At 42.9% G+C, this 21,047-nt stretch overlaps 1 protein-coding gene across 2 annotated transcripts; it reads left to right on the top strand.

Annotated features, from left to right (window-relative positions):
• Positions 1 to 915: 915 nt before the first annotated feature.
• Positions 916 to 13,838, top strand: LOC311133854 (transforming protein RhoA-like). 2 transcript variants are annotated; one of them, XM_084167455.1, is made up of 5 exons: positions 916 to 1,232; positions 4,817 to 4,974; positions 6,983 to 7,103; positions 12,796 to 12,926; positions 13,048 to 13,838. In XM_084167455.1, the coding sequence occupies exons 2-5, from the start codon at positions 4,819 to 4,821 to the stop codon at positions 13,219 to 13,221; spliced, it is 582 nt and encodes a 193-aa protein (XP_084023581.1). In that variant the 5' UTR covers positions 916 to 1,232; positions 4,817 to 4,818; the 3' UTR covers positions 13,222 to 13,838. The 2 variants fall into 2 exon arrangements, with proteins under 2 accessions (XP_084023581.1, XP_084023582.1); XM_084167456.1 differs by having other exon boundaries at positions 928 to 1,157.
• Positions 13,839 to 21,047: the final 7,209 nt, after the last annotated feature.

Genomic DNA, 21,047 nt, shown 5'->3' with positions numbered 1-21,047 from the left:
CACTGTGCTTCTACATCTGAATTGCTTGCTGTTTGAGGTTTAAGGCTGGGTTTCTGTATTAGCACTTTGTGACATCTGCTGATGTAAAAAGGGCTTTATATATAAATGTGATTGATAGAAGAATGCAAGGCGTTTTACTCTAGCCCAATATTGGACTAAAGGAGCCTAACATTACACCTTAGTCCAAGGACCTTACGTGTTCTGTTTAAAGGGCGAATTGGCTCTGGAAGCCAAAACAGCCAAATACTGCATCAGAGAGGCTGGACGGGTTTGGGGTTTGGGTGGTGTAGTGGGGGGAGGAAATGGGAGGGACGTGGTGTCTAGGGCTTTATTTCACTTTCTTAGAGGAACAGGACTAATGAAGAGAATTTAATGTAGGTAGGCCGTGACTGGCCTCACACTCCCGTACAGTAGGTGGCAGTGTATGCATTTTCAAAGTTGGATGTGATCCGCCAACCCAATCTCGAAGAAGAAGAAGAAGCCTTTGTCTGCTGACTGATGTGTAATGTAATGGAACTGAGAGTCATGATCAAGGGCTACCGTTACACATTTCTTAGCAGGGACTTTTGAAAACATTTCTGCTCCATCAGTGCAATTATCATTCATCATAATTATCAATTAACATGATTAATAATAATAATTAGTAGGCCTCCTGTAGCTCAGTTGGTAGAGCATGGCGCTTGCAACGCCAGGGTTGTGGGTTCGATTCCCACGGGGGGCCAGTATGAAAAATGTATGCACTCACAAACTGTAAGTCGCTCTGGATAAGAGCGTCTGCTAAATGTCTAAAAATGTAAAATACAAAATATATTATTATTACCATGCAATTAATTATTTAAGGCTCAATTAATTTGTTGGTGTTTTTGTAAAGATCCATCTGGAGCTATATCTTGTGACAAATAAACACACCTTTGCAGTCTGAACGATGTGGTGAAAAAGAGCATCTCTGTTGTAGCCAGGTTCTGAACTGTGGCTTCAGTCAGTGTCCACAAAGAGGGAGGAAACCCTGACTGTACACAGACTTTGCTGTCCGAGCCATCAAAGATTTTTCAGTTACCACCCGTCCTACGCAGTCCGAGTCAAGCACCTCCTCCTCCCTCTTCCTTGTGGTCTGTTTCAGAGCCCCCTCAAACACGGTTGGGAGCTACTAGCCTAACGTAAGCTAACTAGTCAAGCGTGAGACCGAGACATTATCCAGAAAACAACAAACTAGCTAGCTACCTATTGGCCAGGTAAGACTAATTAGATTACAAAAATGTTGCCAAGATAACTCAGAAACCAATATTGCAGTAGTATAGCTAGCTAACATAGTTATATTAACCGCATTAAAAGCTAACCGGGTCTAAATTAATTTTCCTCTTCAACCTTGCCAGCTAGCCACCCCATCATTTCCGCATCTGATAGGCTAAGCTAATAAGCTAGCAAGTTATCGTTGGCAAATTAGTTATTTTTTCTTCTAAAATTCACCTAGGTAACGTTAACTAGTTAGTTAGCTAGGGCTGTTTACGTGGTATTCGTGCCCTGTAATATCAGACATGGCCGCAGAAATGATTAATAATTCATTAGTTGACCAGCTACTATCTAGCAACTTTTATTTCGTGTTGAACTAGCTGTCTAGTTGTTAGCCAATTTAGTTAGCTAGCTGGGTAACAACCCTTCTGTGTTAGTTGTCTAGCTAGTTGCTACCAGGCTGTGTTGTCATGTGTTGCTGCCATGCTATGTTGTTCTCTTAGGTCTCTCTTTATGTAGTGTTGTGGTGTGTCTCTTGTCGTGATGTATGTTTTGTCCTATATTTTTTATCCCAGCCCCCGTCCCCGCAGGAAGCCTTTTGGTAGGCCGTCATTGTAAATAAGAATAGATAACTAGCAAGCTAATGTTGATTGATATCCCACTCATTTAGCTAGCTAGCTACTTTACTTGTGTTAACTAATTTTATTCTGATTGACATGCAAATATGAATAAATTAAAATAATGATATATAATTGAAAAGTACCCTTAGTGTTTTCAAAACATTAGACACAGTCTAGCTGTGTTGTTCCAGATCACAAATGCAGGAGACCGATTCGATCATATGAATGAATCAACGATTTTGACAAATTCATATTCTGAAGTGAGAGAGCTATCCCTTTTTCATTTTATCCCCGTTATTTCATTTCAAGACAGTTCCACCACTGCTACAAAGATAGCTACAGCTAACATAGCCCTTGATCATGACTCGATCCATTACACATACGTTACATGACCAAAAGTACGTGGACACCTGCTCGTCTAACATCTCATTCCAAAATCATGGGCATTAATATGGAGTTGGCTGCTCGGCCATGGAAACCCATTTCATGAAGCTCCCGACAAACAGGTCTTGTGCTGACGTTTCTTCCAGAGGCCGTTTGGAACTCGGTAGTGAGTGTTGCAACCGAGGACAGACTATTTTTATGCTCTTCAGCACTCGGCGGTCCCATTTTGTGAGCTTGTGTGGCCTACCACTTCGCGGCTGAGCTGTTGTTGCTCCTAGAAGTTTCCACTTCACAATAACCGCACTTACAGTTAACCGGGGAAGCTCTAGCAGGGCAGAAATTTGACAAACTGACTTGATGGAAAGGTGGCATCCTATGACGGTGCCACATTGAAAGTCACTGAGCTCTTCAGTAAGGCCATTCTACAGCAAATGTTGTCTATGGAGATTGCATGGCGGTGTGCTTGTTTTTATACACTTGTCAGCAACGGGTGTGGCTGAAATTGCCAAATCCACTAATTTGAATGTGTGTCCACATACTTTTGTATATATAGTGTAGCAATGAGTCATTGGACGAATGCGTCTTCTGTAGGGGGGGTTTGTTAAGAGCCATGATGTTCAGTCTGCACATTAACACACATTGCTTGCGGTACAGTTTTGGAAGCATAAGGACCTTATCTTTCATATCGGTGAGAAATAATACTTTTTTATGATTAATTCATACACACCTTTATAGGGTTAGGGTTCCCACACGGCCATATTTCCATGTGACAACGCTTGTTTTACGAAAAACAGACGGAAGACAGTGGACTACCTGTGTTAATTAGCAATCTGCGTCTTCTGAACACTTGTGTGTAAACAGAAGACAGACGCCACAAACATGTTCTCACTGAAAAATACTGTGATGCAACTGTGTTTTTTGCATTTGTGAAAATATTTTGATATGATATGAAAGTAGAGGGGTTTATGTTTCTAGAACCGTACTGCAATTGAGAATTGATTCAGTATGGAGTATTTGGCTGTTTTGGCTTCCAGAGCCAATTCGCCCTTTAAACAGAACATGTAAGGTCATTGGACTAAGGAGTAACGTTAGGCTCCTTTAGTCCAATATTGGGCTACAGCGAACAAAGCTCTCAAACCCTTCTCTCCATTGGGTTTTCAGCGGTTAGCTTCACCCACGGCTGGCCGTGTGAACTACAATTCCAACACTGTGTTAGCAACGTCAATAACCATCGCTTGGAAAACAGTTTTCAAAACATTTAGCCAGTGCTCTAAATTTAAAATGTTAGTGTAGCACTGATGTTCCCAGCTAAAAAAAAGTTAGGAGCACCACATAAAATTTAGGAGCACCAGAAAATACAATTTATTTGATTGATTGAGATACAGCCTATATGAATTCTAGCTACTTTTGAAGCACATGTTGTGCCCTAGAAACTAATATGTAACACTGTGTAAAAGCACTATTGTCCTATTGAGATGCATTACATTGAAAATTGTACACTGTCTCTTTATAAAGTCAGGTTTGTGACGATGAAATGCAAGAGATCTGTCATTCATTCATTGCTATTACCGTTGATCTCATGAAGAAGCTATCTTTTCCTTTCTTTCTGTGCCCCCAAATGTTTGGATGTACTGATAAAGTTACCAGGTTCTTAGCTAGCTAGACAACGAGGTAACATGACTCAACAAAGTGTAAACAAATGGTTAACAATGTCGACGCGCGAGTAGTTATAGAACGGTCCATGACATGGTTTATGAATGTAAAATGCGGTTCTGGCGATCAGCTATAGGAAGATAAACATGTTGCGCCGGTAATATGGGTCAGATTTTTTGACCCGGTTGAGCTAGAAGCAAGCCGTTTTCGCTGTAGTAATGGTGCAACAATGACGCGAATGAATCTGCACTCGCTTATTTCTCTAGGGAACTCGGAAACAACGGTACAGCGAAGCATTATCATTATTTCAACTATTATCTGTGAGATTCTTTTCATAGTCGCACAGTGCTCCCAAAATAAAACTCTTGGTCGCACAGAAACATATTTTGTTGCATATGCGACCAAATTGGGCACACTTTAGAGCCCTGCATATGGCCCTTGTCTTTCATAGCAGCAAGAAAAAATATTTTCAATTAAAAAATATGCACGCTAGATAGCTAATTAGCACAAGTGGTCTCTTCTGTCTGTTTTCCGTAAACAAGTGCTGTTACATGGAGATATGATCGTGTGGGAACACTAACCCAATGAAGGTGTGTAATAATTTAACCTTTTATTTATTTTTTGTCGCTGATATAAAATATACATTCATTATGTTTCCAAAACCGTACCACAAGAGATGCGTGTCAGCGTTTAGAGCAAGCGTCGAGGCTCTTAACAAAAGTCCCCCAGGAAGAAGATACCTTCATCAATATGCACTAAAGGTAGTTGGCGCCTATGAATGGGCTACAGCTAACATACTGTAACTATTATCTACGTAATATGTGGCCCATGCAGGACTTGACATCTCTGTTGCCAGTACCATCCACGCTCCAACTCTTTGATCTGTAATGTATTTATGTCTGTCTCAACATTCTCTCTCGTTTGTTCAGGTATGGCAGCAATCCGAAAGAAACTGGTCATAGTGGGAGACGGAGCGTGTGGGAAGACCTGTCTGCTCATCGTATTCAGTAAAGACCAGTTCCCCGAGGTCTACGTTCCCACTGTCTTCGAGAACTATGTCGCTGACATTGAGGTCGATAGCAAACAGGTGAAAAAATATTCTCCCTTTGTTTTTTCAACCTGTATTTCTCTCGCTGTAAATTACATTATCGTACAAAGCAGGACAATCAATGAGAATTAACAGAATTCAATTCAGTCAACACTGCCACTGGCTCCTCCCAATTTGCAACCTCCCTCGAGGCTTGCCCAAATTGGGAAGGGCCAATAGTGGCAGACAGTGTTGGCAGATATCACATTTTGTAGTCATTGATTTCTCTAAGCAGTAAGTTGCCCAGCTGTGTATAAATATGTCATATTGCTGACTTTTCCTATAATAAATGTTGGATTGGCTATTCTGCAATCAGCATCATGCCTCTTCATTGTTTAATAATAGGTCAGATACACTGTATACAGTGGGGGAAAAAAGTATTTAGTCAGCCACCAATTGTGCAAGTTCTCCCACTTAAAAAGATGAGAGAGGCCTGTAATTTTCATCATAGGTACACGTCAACTATGACAGACAAAACGAGAAAAAAAATCCAGAAAATCACATTGTAGGATTTTTAATGAATTTATTAGCAAATTATGGTGGAAAATAAGTATTTGGTCAATAACAAAAGTTTCTCAATACTTTGTTATATACCCTTTGTTGGCAATGACACAGGTCAAACGTTTTCTGTAAGTCTTCACAAGGTTTTCACACACAGTTGCTGGTATTTTGGCCCATTCCTCCATGCAGATCTCCTCTAGAGCAGTGATGTTTTGGGGCTGTCGCTGGGCAACACGAAATTTCAACTCCCTCCAAAGATTTTCAATGGGGTTGAGATCTGGCGACTGGCTAGGCCACTCCAGGACCTTGAAATGCTTCTTACGAAGCCACTCCTTCGTTGCCCGGGCGGTGTGTTTGGGATCATTGTCATGCTGAAAGACCCAGCCACGTTTCATCTTCAATACCCTTGCTGATGGAAGGAGGTTTTCACTCAAAATCTCACGATACATGGCCCCATTCATTCTTTCCTTTACACGGATCAGTCGTCCTGGTCCCTTTGCAGAAAAACAGCCCCAAAGCATGATGTTTCCACCCCCATGCTTCACAGTAGGTATGGTGTTCTTTGGATGCAACTCGGCATTCTTTGTCCTCCAAACACGACGAGTTGAGTTTTTACCAAAAAGTTCTATTTTGGTTTCATCTGACCATATGACATTCTCCCAATCCTCTTCTGGATCATCCAAATGCACTCTAGCAAACTTCAGACGGGCCTGGACATGTACTGGCTTAAGCAGGGGGACACGTCTGGCACTGCAGGATTTGAGTCCCTGGCGGCGTAGTGTGTTACTGATGGTAGGCTTTGTTACTTTGGTCCCAGCTCTCTGCAGGTCATTCACTAGGTCCCCCCGTGTGGTTCTGGGATTTTTGCTCACCGTTCTTGTGATCATTTTGACCCCACGGGGTGAGATCTTGCGTGGAGCCCCAGATCGAGGGAGATTATCAGTGGTCTTGTATGTCTTCCATTTCCTAATAATTGCTCCCACAGTTGATTTCTTCAAACCAAGCTGCTTACCTATTGCAGATTCAGTCTTCCCAGCCTGGTGCAGGTCTACAATTTTGTTTCTGGTGTCCTTTGACAGCTCTTTGGTCTTGGCCATAGTGGAGTTTGGAGTGTGACTGTTTGAGGTTGTGGACAGGTGTCTTTTATACTGATAACAAGTTCAAACAGGTGCCATTAATACAGGTAACGAGTGGAGGACAGAGGAGCCTCTTAAAGAAGAAGTTACAGGTCTGTGAGAGCCAGAAATCTTGCTTTTTTGTAGGTGACCAAATACTTATTTTCCACCATAATTTGCAAATAAATTCATAAAAAATCCTACAATGTGATTTTTCTCAATTTGTCTGTCATAGTTGACGTGTACCTATGATGAAAATTACAGGCCTCTCATCTTTTTAAGTGGGAGAACTTGCACAATTGGTGGCTGACTAAATACTTTTTCCCCCCACTGTAAGCTTTAACTGGGAAGTTGGGCACAGTTGGCTGATGTCTCTTGAAATCCTTTGGCAGGTTGAGTTGGCACTATGGGATACAGCAGGTCAGGAGGACTATGATAGGCTGCGCCCCCTCTCTTACCCCGATACTGACGTCATCCTCATGTGCTTCTCCATTGATAGCCCAGACAGTTTGGGTGAGTATTTATATTGCTACGCGCACAGACACCCACACATACTGTGCAGACATATACAGTGAGGGAAAAAGTATTTGATCCCCTGCTGATTTTGTACGTTTGCCCACTGACAAAGAAATGATCAGTCTATAATTTTAATGGTAGGTTTATTTGAACAGTGAGAGACAGAATAACAATAAAAAAATCCAGAAAAAACGCATGTCAAAAATGTTATAAATTTACATTTTACATTACATTTTAGTCATTTAGCAGACGCTCTTATCAAGAGCGACTTACAGTTAGTGAGTGCATACATTTTCATACTGGACATTTCACATTCTTAAAATAAAGTGGTGATCCTAACTGACCTAAAACAGGGAATTTTTACTAGGATTAAATGTCAGGAATTGTGAAAAACTGAGTTGAAATGTATTTGGCTAAAGTGTATGTAAACTTACGACTTCAACCGTATTTAGCCATGGAGCACGTTCTGATTGGCCAGTGAGGGGTCAAGCCTCGACACACCTTCAACTTGCTTGCACCTTTAACTTGTTTATTCAAGTTGAAGGCAGTGGTGACGCAGTAGCCACCACCAGCTACTGCGCCCATAATTCTGGTTGTGAAAATAGCAAAAATATTTCTGACACACCCTGAACCTATAGCCGTGGCCCCATTGTGCACATGTTGATTTTGTCTATCCCCACCAGACACGTTCATGACAGGTAGATTAAAATATCAAAACCAACTGAGAAGCAACTATATTCATTTGGGGACAGATTGGACATTTAGCTAGCTTGCTGTTGATAGCTAATTTGTCCTGGGAGATAAACATTGGGTTGTTATTTTTTGATAAATTGATTTGCATTTTAATGAGGGAAATAAGTATTTGACCCCTCTGCAAAACATGACTTAGTACTTGGTGGCAAAACCCTTGTTGGCAATCAGAGGTCAGACGTTTCTTGTAGTTGGCCACCAGGTTTGCACACATCTCAGGAGGGATTTTGTCCCACTCCTATTTGCAGATCTTCAAATCAAATCAAATCAAATTTTATTGGTCACATGCGCCGAATACAACAGGTGCAGACATTACAGTGAAATGCTTACTTACAGCCCTTAACCAACAGTGCATTTATTTTAAACAAAAAAAGTAAGAATAAAACAACAACAAAAAAGTGTTGAGAAAAAAAGAGCAGAAGTAAAATAAAGTGACAGTAGGGAGGCTATATATACAGTAAAATAAAGTGACAGTAGGGAGGCTATATATACAGGGGGGTACCGTTGCATAGTCAATGTGCGGGGGCACCGGCTAGTTGAGGTAGTTGAGGTAATATGTACATGTGGGTAGAGTTAAAGTGACTATGCATAAATACTTAACAGAGTAGCAGCAGCGTAAAAAGGATGGGGTGGGGGGGCAGTGCAAATATTCCGGGTAGCCATGATTAGCTGTTCAGGAGTCTTATGGCTTGGGGGTAGAAGCTGTTGAGAAGTCTTTTGGACCTAGACTTGGCACTCCGGTACCGCTTGCCGTGCGGTAGCAGAGAGAACAGTCTATGACTAGGGTGGCTGGAGTCTTTGACAATTTTGAGGGCCTTCCTCTGACACCGCCTGGTATAGAGGTCCTGGATGGCAGGGAGCTTTGCCCCAGTGATGTACTGGGCCGTACGCACTACCCTCTGTAGTGCCTTGCGGTCAGAGGCCAAGCAGTTGCCATACCAGGCGGTGATGCAACCAGTCAGGATGCTCTCGATGGTGCAGCTGTAGAATTTTTTGAGGATCTGAGGACCCATGCCAAATCTTTTTAGTCTCCTGAGGGGGAATAGGCTTTGTCGTGCCCTCTTCACGACTGTCTTGGTGTGTTTGGACCATGATAGTTCGTTGGTGATGTGGACACCAAGGAACTTGAAGCTCTCAACCTGTTCCACTACAGCCCCGTCGATGAGAATGGGGGCGTGCTCAGTCCTCTTTTTTTTTCCTGTAGTCCACAATCATCTCCTTTGTCTTGGTCACGTTGAGGGAGAGGTTGTTGTCCTGGCACCACACGGCCAGATCTCTGACCTCCTCCCTATAGGCTGTCTCATCGTTGTCGGTGATCAGGCCTACCACTGTTGTGTCGTCGGCAAACTTAATGATGGTGTTGGAGTCGTGCCTGGCCATGCAGTCATGGGTGAACAGAGAGTACAGGAGGGGACTGAGCACGCACCCCTGAGGGGCCCCCGTGTTGAGGATCAGTGTGGCAGATGTGTTGTTACCTACCCTTACCACCTGGGGGCGGCCCGTCAGGAAGTCCAGGATCCAGTTGCAGAGGGAGGTGTTTAGTCCCAGGATCCTTAGCTTAGTGATGAGCTTAGAGGGCACTATGGTGTTGAATGCTGAGCTGTAGTCAATGAATAGCATTCTCACGTAGGTGTTCCTCTTGTCCAGGTGGGAAAGGGCAGTGTGGAGTGCGATAGAGATTGCATCTTCTGTGGATCTGTTGGGGCGGTATGCAAATTGGAGTGGGTCTAGGGTTTCTGGGATTATGCTGTTGATGTGAGCCATGACCAGTCTTTCAAAGCACTTCATGGCTACAGACGTCAGTGCTACGGGTCGGTAGTCATTTAGGCAGGTTATCTTAGAGTTCTTGGGCACGGGGACTATGGTGGTCTGCTTGAAACATGTTGGTATTACAGACTCAGTCAGGGACATGTTGAAAATGTCAGTGAAGACACTTGCCAGTTGGTCAGCACATGCTCGGAGTACACGTCCTGGTAATCCGTCTGGCCCTGCGGCCTTGTGAATGTTGACCTGCTTAAAAGTCTTACTCACATCGGCTACGGAGAGCGTGATCACATAGTCGTCCGGAGCAGCTGGTGCTCTCATGCATGCTTCAGTGTTGCTTGCCTCGAAGCGAGCATAGAAGTGGTTTAGCTCGTCTGGTAGGCTTGTGTCACTGGGCAGCTCGCGGCTGTGCTTCCCTTTGTAGTCTGTAATAGTTTTCAAGCCCTGCCACATCCGACGAGCGTCAGAGCCAGTGTAGTATGATTCAATCTTAGACCTGTATTGACTCTTTGCCTGTTTGATGGTTCGTCGGAGGTCATAGCGGGATTTCTTATAAGCGTCCGGGTTAGAGTCCCGTTCCTTGAAAGCGGCAGCTCTACCCTTTAGCTCAGTGCGGATGTTTCCTGTAATCCATGGCTTCTGGTTGGGGTATGTACGTACGGTCACTGTGGGGACGACATCATCGATGCACTTATTGATGAAGCCAGTGACTGATGTGGTGTACTCCTCAATGCTGTCTGAAGAATCCCGGAACATGTTCCAGTCTGTGCTAGCAAAACAGTCCTGTAGCTTAGCATCTGCGTCATCTGACCACTTTTTTATTAACCGAATCACTGGTGCTTCCTGCTTCAGTTTTTGCTTATAAGCAGGAATCAGGAGGATAGAGTTATGGTCAGATTTGCCAAATGGAGGGCGAGGGAGAGCTTTGTATGCGTCTCTGTGTGTGGAGTAAAGGTGGTCTAGAGTTTTTTCCCCTCTGGTTGCACATTTAACATGCTGGTAGAAATGAGGTAGAACGGATTTAAGTTTCCCTGCATTAAAGTCCCCGGCTACTAGGAGCGCTGCATCTGGATGAGCGTTTTCCTGTTGATTAATGGCCTTGTACAACTCATTCAGTGCAATCTTAATGCCAGCATTGGTTTGTGGTGGTAAATAGACAGCTATGAAAAATATAGATGAAAACTCTCTTGGTAAATAGTGTGGTCTACAGCTTATCATAAGATACTCTACCTCAGGCGAGCAAAACCTCGAGACTTCCTTAGTATTTGATTTTGTGCACCAGCTGTTGTTTACAAATATACACAGACCGCCGCCCCTTGTCTTACCAGAGTCAGACGTTCTGTCCTGCCGATGTAGCGTATAGCCTGCTAGCTGAATGTTGTCATTGTTGTCGTTCAGCCACGACTCCGTGAAACATAAGATATTACAGTTTTTAATGTCCCGTTGGTAGGATAACCGTAATCTTAAATCGTCAATTTTATTCTCAAAAGATTGAACGTTGGCTAATAGGATTGATGGGAGAGGCAGTTTACTCGCACGCCGTCGGATCCTTACAAGGCACCCGGATCTGCGTCCACGATATCTCCGTCTCTTCCTCACGCGAATGACGGGGATCTGGGCCTTGTTGGGTGTCTGTAGAATATCCTTCGCGAACGCCTCGTTGAAGAAAAAGTATTCGTCCAATGCGAGGTGAGTAATCGCTGTCCTGATATCCAGAAGCTCTCTTTGGTTATAAGAGACGATGGCAGAAACATTATGTACAAAATAAATTACAAATAACGCGGAAAAACACACATAATAGTACAATTGGTTAGAGGGCTGTAAAACGGCAGCCATCTTCTTCCGGCGCTGTAGTGGCCTAGCCAGTCTCCAAGTCATTAAGGTTTCAAGGCTGACCTTTGGAAACTCGAACCTTCAGCTCCCTCCACAGATTTTCTATGGGATTAAGGTCTGGAGACTGGCTAGGCCACTCCAGGACCTTAATGTGCTTCTTCTTGAGCCACTCCTTTGTTGCCTTGGTCGTGTGTTTTGGGTCATTGTCATGCTGGAATACCCATCCACAAACCCATTTTCAATGCCCTGACTGAGGGAAGGAGGTTCTCACCCAAGATTTGACGGTACATGGCCCCATCCATCGTCCCTTTGATGCGGTGAAGTTGTCCTGTCCCCTTAGCAGAAAAACACCCCCAAAGCATAATGTTTCCACCTCCATGTTTGACGGTGGGGATGGTGTTCTTGGGGTCATAGGCAGCATTCCTCCTCCTCCAAACACGGCGAGTTGAGTTGATGCCAAAGAGCTCCATTTTGGTCTCATCTGACCACAACACTTTCACCCAGTTCTCCTCTGAATCATTCAGATGTTCATTGGCAAACTTCAGATGGCCCTGTATATGTGCTTTCTTGAGCAGGGGGACCTTGCGGGCACTGCAGGATTTCAGTCCTTCACGGCGTAGTGTGTTACCAATTGTTTTCTTGGTGACTATGGTCCCAGCTGCCTTGAGTTCATTGACAAGATCCTCCTGTGTAGTTCTGGGCTGATTCCTCACCGTTCTCATGATCATTGCAACTCCACAAGGTGAGATCTTGCATGGAGCCCCAGGCCGAGGGAGATTGACAGTTATTTTGTGTTTCTTCCATTTGCGAATAATCGCACCAAGCTGCTTGGCGATGGTCTTGTAGCCCATTCCAACCTTGTGTAGGTCTACAATCTTGTCCCTGACATCCTTGGAGAGCTCTTTGGTCTTGGCCATGGTGGAGAGTTTGGAATCTGATTGATTGATTGCTTCTGTGGACAGGTGTCTTTTATACAGGTAACAAGCTGAGATTAGGAACACTCCCTTTAAAAGTGTGCTCCTAATCTCAGCTCGTTACCTGTATAAAAGACACCTGGGAGCCAGAAATCTTTCTGATTGAGAGGGGGTCAAATACTTATTTCCCTTATTAAAATGCAAATCAATTTATAACATTTTTGACATGCGTTTTTCTTGATTTTTTGTTGTTGTTATTCTGTCTCTCACTGTTCAAATAAACCTACCATTAAAATTATAGACTGATCATTTCTTTGTCAGTGGGCAAACGTACAAAATCAGCAGGGGATCAAATCCTTTTTCCCCTCACTGTATACATGCCTACAGACTCCTACTGGCCTTGACTTCTGCCCTTCCTCTTTGTTTAGAAAACATCCCGGAGAAGTGGACTCCAGAAGTCAAACACTTCTGCCCTAACGTTCCCATTATCCTAGTGGGCAACAAAAAGGACCTGCGTAATGACGAGCACACCCGCAGAGAGCTAGCCAAGATGAAGCAGGTACAGTCAGTCTCTCTCTCTCTCTCTCTCTCTCACTCACTCACTCACTCACTCACACAATTCTCAGAAGATCAATATGTGGCTTTCCTGACTCCACATTCTGTCCCCCCACTCCTCACAGGAGCCTGTGAAGCCAGAGGAGGGCCGTGACATGGCGAACCGGATCAGTGCCTTCGGCTACATGGAGTGCTCTGCAAAGACCAAGGATGGTGTGAGGGAAGTGTTTGAGATGGCCACGAGGGCGGCGCTACAGGCCAGGCGGGGGAAGCAGAGACATAAATGCCTCCTACTGTAAAAGGAGGGAAGGCGTGAGGGACACGGCCTCCCACTGGGTGCAAGAGGAACAATAGAAGATAAGAAATTAGGTCTATTCCCCCATTCGCTCCAAAAAAGACTGCTCACCAGTTTTTACTAAAGGTGTAATGCTTTTAATTTTCTGTCTTAAAGCAAAACAAGTTAAATAGTCATTGTTTTGTCAGTATTCAACGATGATGGTGAGGTTATGGAAATGCTTTTTTTGTACTTGTACATGAGTGAATCTGCCAATCAACACTTCCCTTGTGAACCTGTATGGCCACGTAACTGACATAGTCAGCCAGGGGTGTAATCATTAGTCAAAACGTTTTGCAACGGAAACTAGTTTCCATTGGGCAAATTCAGGTAGGTGGCTCCCCATTTTTTTCCTGTTTGGTTCCTAGTGAATACACCCCAGGGGACCTATTGTTGTGTCATACCTGCCAATTAAGTGCTTGAGCCCTGCCCACTAAACTGAGGAACATTTCCACAGCCAATCAGGGCGGGGTATCCATACACTGTGACCAATAGTCTTTATGATTATTTTGTAATTTTTGATTATGCACAGGCATAAAATTGTTTAAATAAATGTGCTTCATATAAAACCCAATGTGCATCTATTCATATGCTCCCACATGGACAATTTTTGAACACTTAGTTTAACACACATGGAAATTTGGTATCTTTGTGTAGTAAATAACTTTAAGATTCTTGAGACAGTGGAAGTTAATGGGAACTGGATGATGGCAGATGTTGGTACAGATACAAGCAAAATACATATGGTAAATATTAGTTTTAAATTATTTGTAAGAGATAGTCAGAGATAGTTTGCAATTGCAAAGAACAAAAATGTGTTCTGCTTCCATAATCTGTCCATACTGAGTTCCCAGCACTCAAGACAAATAGAGGGAGGATAACAGGTTTGATTTATTTAAAAGTTTTGTAACACACTCATAGATGCATTCATAAATGGTACTAAGGTACAGTATATACAGTCAAATGCGTACATGGTTAAATATCCCTACAGATTTTAGGTCTTTGGTGTGATTGCCGAACTTGTTCAACACAATATTTTTCAACATGCAAATGTATTTAATATTGTTTTTTGTAACGTATTGTGTGCTTCACTTTTTCCATTGTTGGATTGAGCCCATTTTCACTATATTTACATTCTTGAGGGGTCTGTCATTAGGCTATGGCACATTCTACTAGGAGTGTGACAGTGGATCTCACATGATTGTCATGCAAGGTCTGGAGAGCTGGGGCCGTATTTATGAAGTGTCTCTGAGTAGGAGTGTTGATCTACGATCACTCCCCACCCCGTCCATGTAGTCTTATTCATTGCGATCTAAAAGGCCATTGTGATCCGAAATCAGCACTCCTTCTCTGAGTAGCTTGATACGGCCCCCTGATGACAGAAAGCTCATGGGTTCAAAACTTCAAACGTCATTGGTGTTTCTTGGCTGGGGCACGGGAGTGGGCGATGACGACTGGAATCGCAGCCATTGCAAACAGCCCCACAGCCACCAGGGAGCGATAGAAGATCCAGCCAGAGGCGATGGTGAGCAGGGAGAGGGAGCAGGAGACACACAGGGCGAAGAGCTTCAGCCCCAAGCTGACCAGCTCTCAGAATAAGGACCCAATCCACTGTGGATAAATTAACAAAAGACATGTTGGTAACACTTCATTTTAAGGGGTCCTTATTACAGTGTAATTACACTAACAAGTATTGTAATTAACTGTAACATAGTTACATTGTAATAATATGTAACTGCTAGTACATATTGTAACTTTACAAGTTAAGTTGTGGGGCTTGCTAAAGCGCTTTCAAAGTTTTATTATGGTAATGAAATAAGTTTTAAAAGTATTTTGATTATGTTATTCAAATATGGAAATCATTTTTAATTCCCGTCTATAGTCAGTAGATTTAGTCAGTAGTTGTGGTCAGTAGTTATGTGGTTGTGGTATGCAGTTGTGTGGTTGTGGTCACTAGATGTGGTAAGCAGTTATGTGGTTGCGGTCAGAGGTTGTGTGGTTGTTGTCTGTAATTGTGTGGTTCTGGTCAATAGTTGTGTGGTTGTGGTCACTAGATGTGTGGTTGTGGTCAGTTGTTGTGGTCAGTAGATGAGTGGTCAGTAGTTGTGTGGTCAGAATTTGTGTGGTTGTGGTCAGTAGTTGTGTGGTTGCGGTCAGAAGTTGTGTGGTTGTTGTCGGAAATTGTGTGGTTTTGGTCAGTAGTATTGTTTTTGTGGTCACTAGATGTGGTTAGAAGTAGTGTGGTTGTGGTCAGATGTTATGTGGTTGTGGTCAGAATTTGTGTGGTTGTGGTCAGAAGTTGTGTGTTTGTGGTCAGTAGCTGTGTGGTTGTGGTCACTAGATGTGGTCACAAGTTGTGTGGTTGTGGTTAGAAGTTGTGGTCAATAGTTGTGTGGTCAGAGGTTGTGTGGTTGTGGTCAGTAGTTGTGTTATTGTGGTCAGTAGTTGTGTGGTTGTGGTCAGAAGTTGTGTGGTTGTGGTCAGTAGTTGTGTGGTTGTGGTCACTAGATGTTTGGTTGTGGTCACTAGATGTGTGGTTGTGGTCAGAATGTGTGTGGTTGTGGTCAGTAGTTGTGTGGTTGCGGTCAGAAGTTGTGTGGTTGTTGTCGGATATTGTGTGGTTCTGGTCAGTAGTATTGTTTTTGTGGTCACTAGATGTGGTTAGAAGTAGTGTGGTTGTGGTCAGAATGTGTGTGGTTGTGGTCAGAAGTTGTGTGGTTGTGGTCAGTAGCTGTGTCGTTGTGGTCACTAGATGTGGTCACAAGTTGTGTGGTTGTGGTCAGTAGATGTGTGGTTGTGGTTAAAGTTGTGTGGTTTAGGTCAGTAGTTGTGGTCAAAAGTTGTGGTCAGAGGTTGTGTGGTTGTGGTCAGACATTGTGTGGTTGTGGTCAGTAGTTGTGTGGTTGTGGTCAGTAGTTGTGTGCATCTGGTCAGCAGTTGTGTGGTTGTGATCAGTAGTTGTGTGGGTGTGGTCACTAGATGTTTGGTTGTGGTCACTAGATGTGTGGTTGTGGTCAGTTGTTGTGGTCAGTAGATGAGTGGTCAGTAGTTGTGTGGTCAGTAGTTATGTGGTTGTAGTCAGGAATGGTGTGGTTGTGGTCACTAGATATGGTTAGCAGTTGTGTTTTTGTGGTCAGTGGTTGTGGTCAGTTGTTTTGGTCAGTGGTTGTAGTCTGCAATTGTGTGGTTCAGTTGTTGAATGGTCAATATTTGTGTTGTTGTGGTCAGTAATTGTGGTTACTCTCTTCACTCTCCTCATAATTTCTGCTCTCTGTGTCTGAGTATCCTAGCTACGGCTCCGTTTTGGAATCTCATTGATGACACAGCGAGCTGTTGCTTGAAAGAGAGCCGGCGATGGGTTATAAAACGGCTCTAGTTACAGATTGGTACACACGTTTTCTTATCTGATTTCGGATTTGACAAGCAGAGAAGTAGGGGAAGATTTAATATGTTTCTCTAACTTGTTGCATTAGTGGTGAAAACTTCAGTTGTTTGGGAAAATTGGAAGAAGATGTGGTAATGCAGTTACTAAAACAGCTGTACCGTAAGATCCATAGTGAATATTTTAATTCCGCGAACAGATATAAATAGCAGAGAAGTAGACAAATATTCCATGCACTAACTTTATGTCTAACTTGTTGGGGTAGTGGTCAAAACGGCAGCATTTTTTTTTTTATGCTACAGAAAATGTTGTGGTTACTTAAACTGCTGTAACTTTTCATCAGAATATAATTTTTTGTTCAAATGCCAGATTTGAGTACCAGAGAAGTAGAGGAAGATGCGAACGCTCTAACTTTTTGTCTAAATTGTTGCAAAGTGGAATAATTAGCTGATTCGTGTCAAAAGTTGCATGATTTCACTTATAAACTGGGTGGTTCGAGCCCTGAATGCTGATTGGCTGACAGCCTTGGTATATCAGACCGTATACCACGGGTATGACAAAACGTTTATTTTTACTGCTCTAATTACATTGGTAACCAGTTTACAATAGCAATAAGGCACCTCTGGGGTTTGTGGTATATGGCCAATATACTACGGGTAATGGCTGTATCCAGGCACTCTGCGTTGCGTCGTGCAAAAGAACAGCCCTTAGCCATGGTATATTGGCCATATACCACACCCCCTCGGGCCTTATTGCTTAATTAGAGAATGGCAGTTGGAAGTGATAATGTCACAATGGGGAGCTTTAGAATGTTGAAGAAATGCCATGAAAGCGGATGGAAGACAAAAAAAATGACAAAAAAAATAATAATGTCAAAAGTATAACAGATATCAAAAAGTTGTATACAAGTAACTTGAGTGAGACCATTCCGCACATTTTGAAGTTTGAAAGCCATTTCTAGCTTAAACGGTGTAAGAGGAGTAGCGTGCTAAAGAATAATAATAAGAAGTATGTTGAATATCTAAGATGGGGCTCTTGCTGTGCAAGCCCCACAATTACAGAGGTGTAACAATGAATGCTTGTTACCCTGCGTGTTACAAGTGCGCAGGTTTCCACTAAATTCACCAACTTAGTGTTTCGCTTCTAATTAGCATAATACAAAATTCCCATAAAAATCCATCAATTTAAGATAGAGATATGTTTTTTTGCATGGGCTACGTCTCAATCCACCGATGTCGCCCTTCCGTATCTGCGGTGAAAGGTGGCAGAGCTAGAGTGGTGTTTGTCAGACCATGAGACATCCCAAAAATCGGTCTTCTCACGAAAACGTCTGTAGCGTCCGAATGGCCTACAAGCTATTATGGAAAGATGGAGACTCTCACGAACAAGTTGGTGTTCTCCGTTTTGCTCTATGAACCCCACAAGCATCATGGGACAGTACAGCCGATCTGCCAACTTCTGTCTGTAACATCCGAACAGTTTGGGCTACACACTAATATGATCCCTCTATGGAAAGGTGAGTCTCTCACGTACATGTCAGTTGTTTTGCTCTACGAGCACAAGCCTCACAAGACTAGTCTGAAGGTAGCCGGGTACCAATTTAAAAAATGAATGGAAGTATATATGGAGATAGTTTAATGCCTAAAATAAGGGGTTAAATACATATAAAAAATTAAAATTAAAAAATGGTTTCCGGATCTTTCTTATACAGTGGGGAAAAAAAGTATTTAGTCAGCCACCAATTGTGCAAGTTCTCCCACTTGAAAATATGAGAGAGGCCTGTAATTTTCATCATAGGTACACGTCAACTATGACAGACAAATTGAGAATTTTTTTCTCCAGAATATCACATTGTAGGATTTTTTATGAATTTATTTGCAAATTATGGTGGAAAATAAGTATTTGGTCACCTACAAACAAGCAAGATTTCTGGCTCTCACAGACCTGTAACTTCTTCTTTAAGAGGCTCTTCTGTCCTCCACTCGTTACCTGTATTAATGGCACCTGTTTGAACTTGTTATCAGTATAAAAGACACCTGTCCACAACCTCAAACAGTCACACTCCAAACTCCACTATGGCCAAGACCAAAGAGCTGTCAAAGGACACCAGAAACAAAATTGTAGACCTGCACCAGGCTGGGAAGACTGAATATGCAATAAGTAAGCAGCTTGGTTTGAAGAAATCAACTGTGGGAGCAATTATTAGGAAATGGAAGACATACAAGACCACTGATAATCTCCCTCGATCTGGGACGCAAGATCTCACCCCGTGGGGTCAAAATGATCACAAGAACGGTGAGCAAAAATCCCAGAACCACACGGGGGGACCTAGTGAATGACCTGCAGAGAGCTGGGACCAAAGTAACAAAGCCTACCATCAGTAACACACTACGCCGCCAGGGACTCAAATCCTGCAGTGTCAGACGTGTCCCCCTGCTTAAGCCAGTACATGTCCAGGCCCATCTGAAGTTTGCTAGAGTGCATTTGGATGATCCAGAAGAGGATTGGGAGAATGTCATATGGTCAGATGAAACCAAAATATAACTTTTTGGTAAAAACTCAACTCGTCGTGTTTGGAGGACAAAGAATGCTGAGTTGCATCCAAAGAACACCATACCTACTGTGAAGCATGGGGGTGGAAACATCATGCTTTGGGGCTGTTTTTCTGCAAAGGGACCAGGACGACTGATCCGTGTAAAGGAAAGAATGAATGGGGCCATGTATCGTGAGATTTTGAGTGAAAACCTCCTTCCATCAGCAAGGGCATTGAAGATGAAACGTGGCTGGGTCTTTCAGCATGACAATGATCCCAAACACACCGCCCGGGCAACGAAGGAGTGGCTTCGTAAGAAGCATTTCAAGGTCCTGGAGTGGCCTAGCCAGTCTCCAGATCTCAACCCCATAGAAAGTCTTTGGAGGGAGTTGAATGTCTGTGTTGCCCAGCGACAGCCCCAAAACATCACTTCTCTAGAGGAGATCTGCATGGAGGAATGGGCCAAAATACCAGCAACAGTGTGTGAAAACCTTGTGAAGACTTACAGAAAACGTTTTACCTGTGTCATTGCCAACAAAGGGTATATAACAAAGTATTGAGAAACTTTTGTTATTGACCAAATACTTATTTTCCACCATAATTTGCAAATAAATTCATTAAAAATCCTACAATGTGATTTTCTGGATTTTTTTTCTCATTTTGTCTGTCATAGTTGACGTGTACCTATGATGAAAATTACAGACCTCTCTCATCTTTTTAAGTGGGAGAACTTGCACAATTGGTGGCTGACTAAATACTTTTTTTCCCCACTGTACCTCTGTCCATTGTATGGGCTAGAATTACTACCCAAGGGCTTTGCCAGGTAATACACACACACACACACACACACACACAGGCACTCAAGAATGCATTAATACATTAACTTCAATTGTTTTTATGATGGTGTTGTATATGTCCCCAAAGTAAACCCTCACTATTCCTGTGTGTCTCATGTTAAGTGCAGTGCATGGAGGGACCTACATGTTAAACAGAGGAGTGGAAGAGATTGTGATTGACAAGGGCAAAGGGGTAGCAGTGAAATCTGAAGGAGCAGTGAGTGGTTGGTGAAGTAGAGAGTGGATAAGAGAGAAAGAGAGTGTTGAAGAGGGAATTAATTAATTAATTAATTAATGGATGAAATAATAGATGAATTAATTAATTAATTAATGAGAAATGCTAGTGCATGAACTACAGGAAAGTGGGCTGAATGCCAGTAGGGTAAATTAGTAGAAGTAGAACCTAATATTTATCTCTTTATCAAGCTGTTTCGCTGTAAACAGCTGATCTGTGACCCCAGCTACATGCCCAACTGGGTGAAGGAGGGCCATGTTACACGGGTCATCTGTTTACTGAATCATCCAATCAAACACCCATGATGCCAACTCCTGTCAAATCATCATCCCTCAAACACAAGTCCACAGGAAATCAGGTATGGCACAATAAATACATTAGAGGTTAGACAAAGGTATACCCCAAATAGGTTAAATGTGATTGCAATATGTTAGTCTTGGGATTAATCATAACTTGACCCTCTTTGTTTTTCAGACATCTATGTATTTATGGTGTACTACGCTCACAACATGGCGTCACCGGGGATGTATATCGCCATGGTGAGCACCACTGTAGAGACCAGTTACCCAGAGAAGGAAGTGCAGCCAGGGATGGAACTGCTGGAGCCCATTCATCAGAAGTAAATAAGAAAAAAGTTTCACACAACCTACTGTTACACCCAGAGTCATATGTACAGTATATTGTTATTGTAATGACACACGACTAATTTCACACACAAAAAAATACACTTCCATTGATGATGGAAGGAAAAGTGATGTAAGAGGCTACCTTCAACATATTGTATTGTACTTAACCACACACCTAG

Source organism: Coregonus lavaretus, assembly GCF_964263955.1.
Source record: "Coregonus lavaretus genome assembly, chromosome: 8".
Lineage (NCBI taxonomy): Eukaryota > Metazoa > Chordata > Actinopteri > Salmoniformes > Salmonidae > Coregonus > Coregonus lavaretus.
The sequence above is the reverse complement of the archived record's forward strand: the minus strand, read 5'-3'. Positions and strand labels throughout refer to the sequence as shown.

Bases quoted from the DNA above. Each gene is read 5' to 3' on its own strand.
- LOC311133854 (XM_084167455.1), top strand. From the start codon at position 4,819: ATGGCAGCAATCCGAAAGAAACTGGTCATAGTGGGAGACGGAGCGTGT. The intron at 7,104-12,795 runs GTGAGTATTTAT...CTCTTTGTTTAG, and splicing joins TGATAGCCCAGACAGTTTGG to AAAACATCCCGGAGAAGTGG. The intron at 12,927-13,047 runs GTACAGTCAGTC...CACTCCTCACAG, and splicing joins AGCTAGCCAAGATGAAGCAG to GAGCCTGTGAAGCCAGAGGA.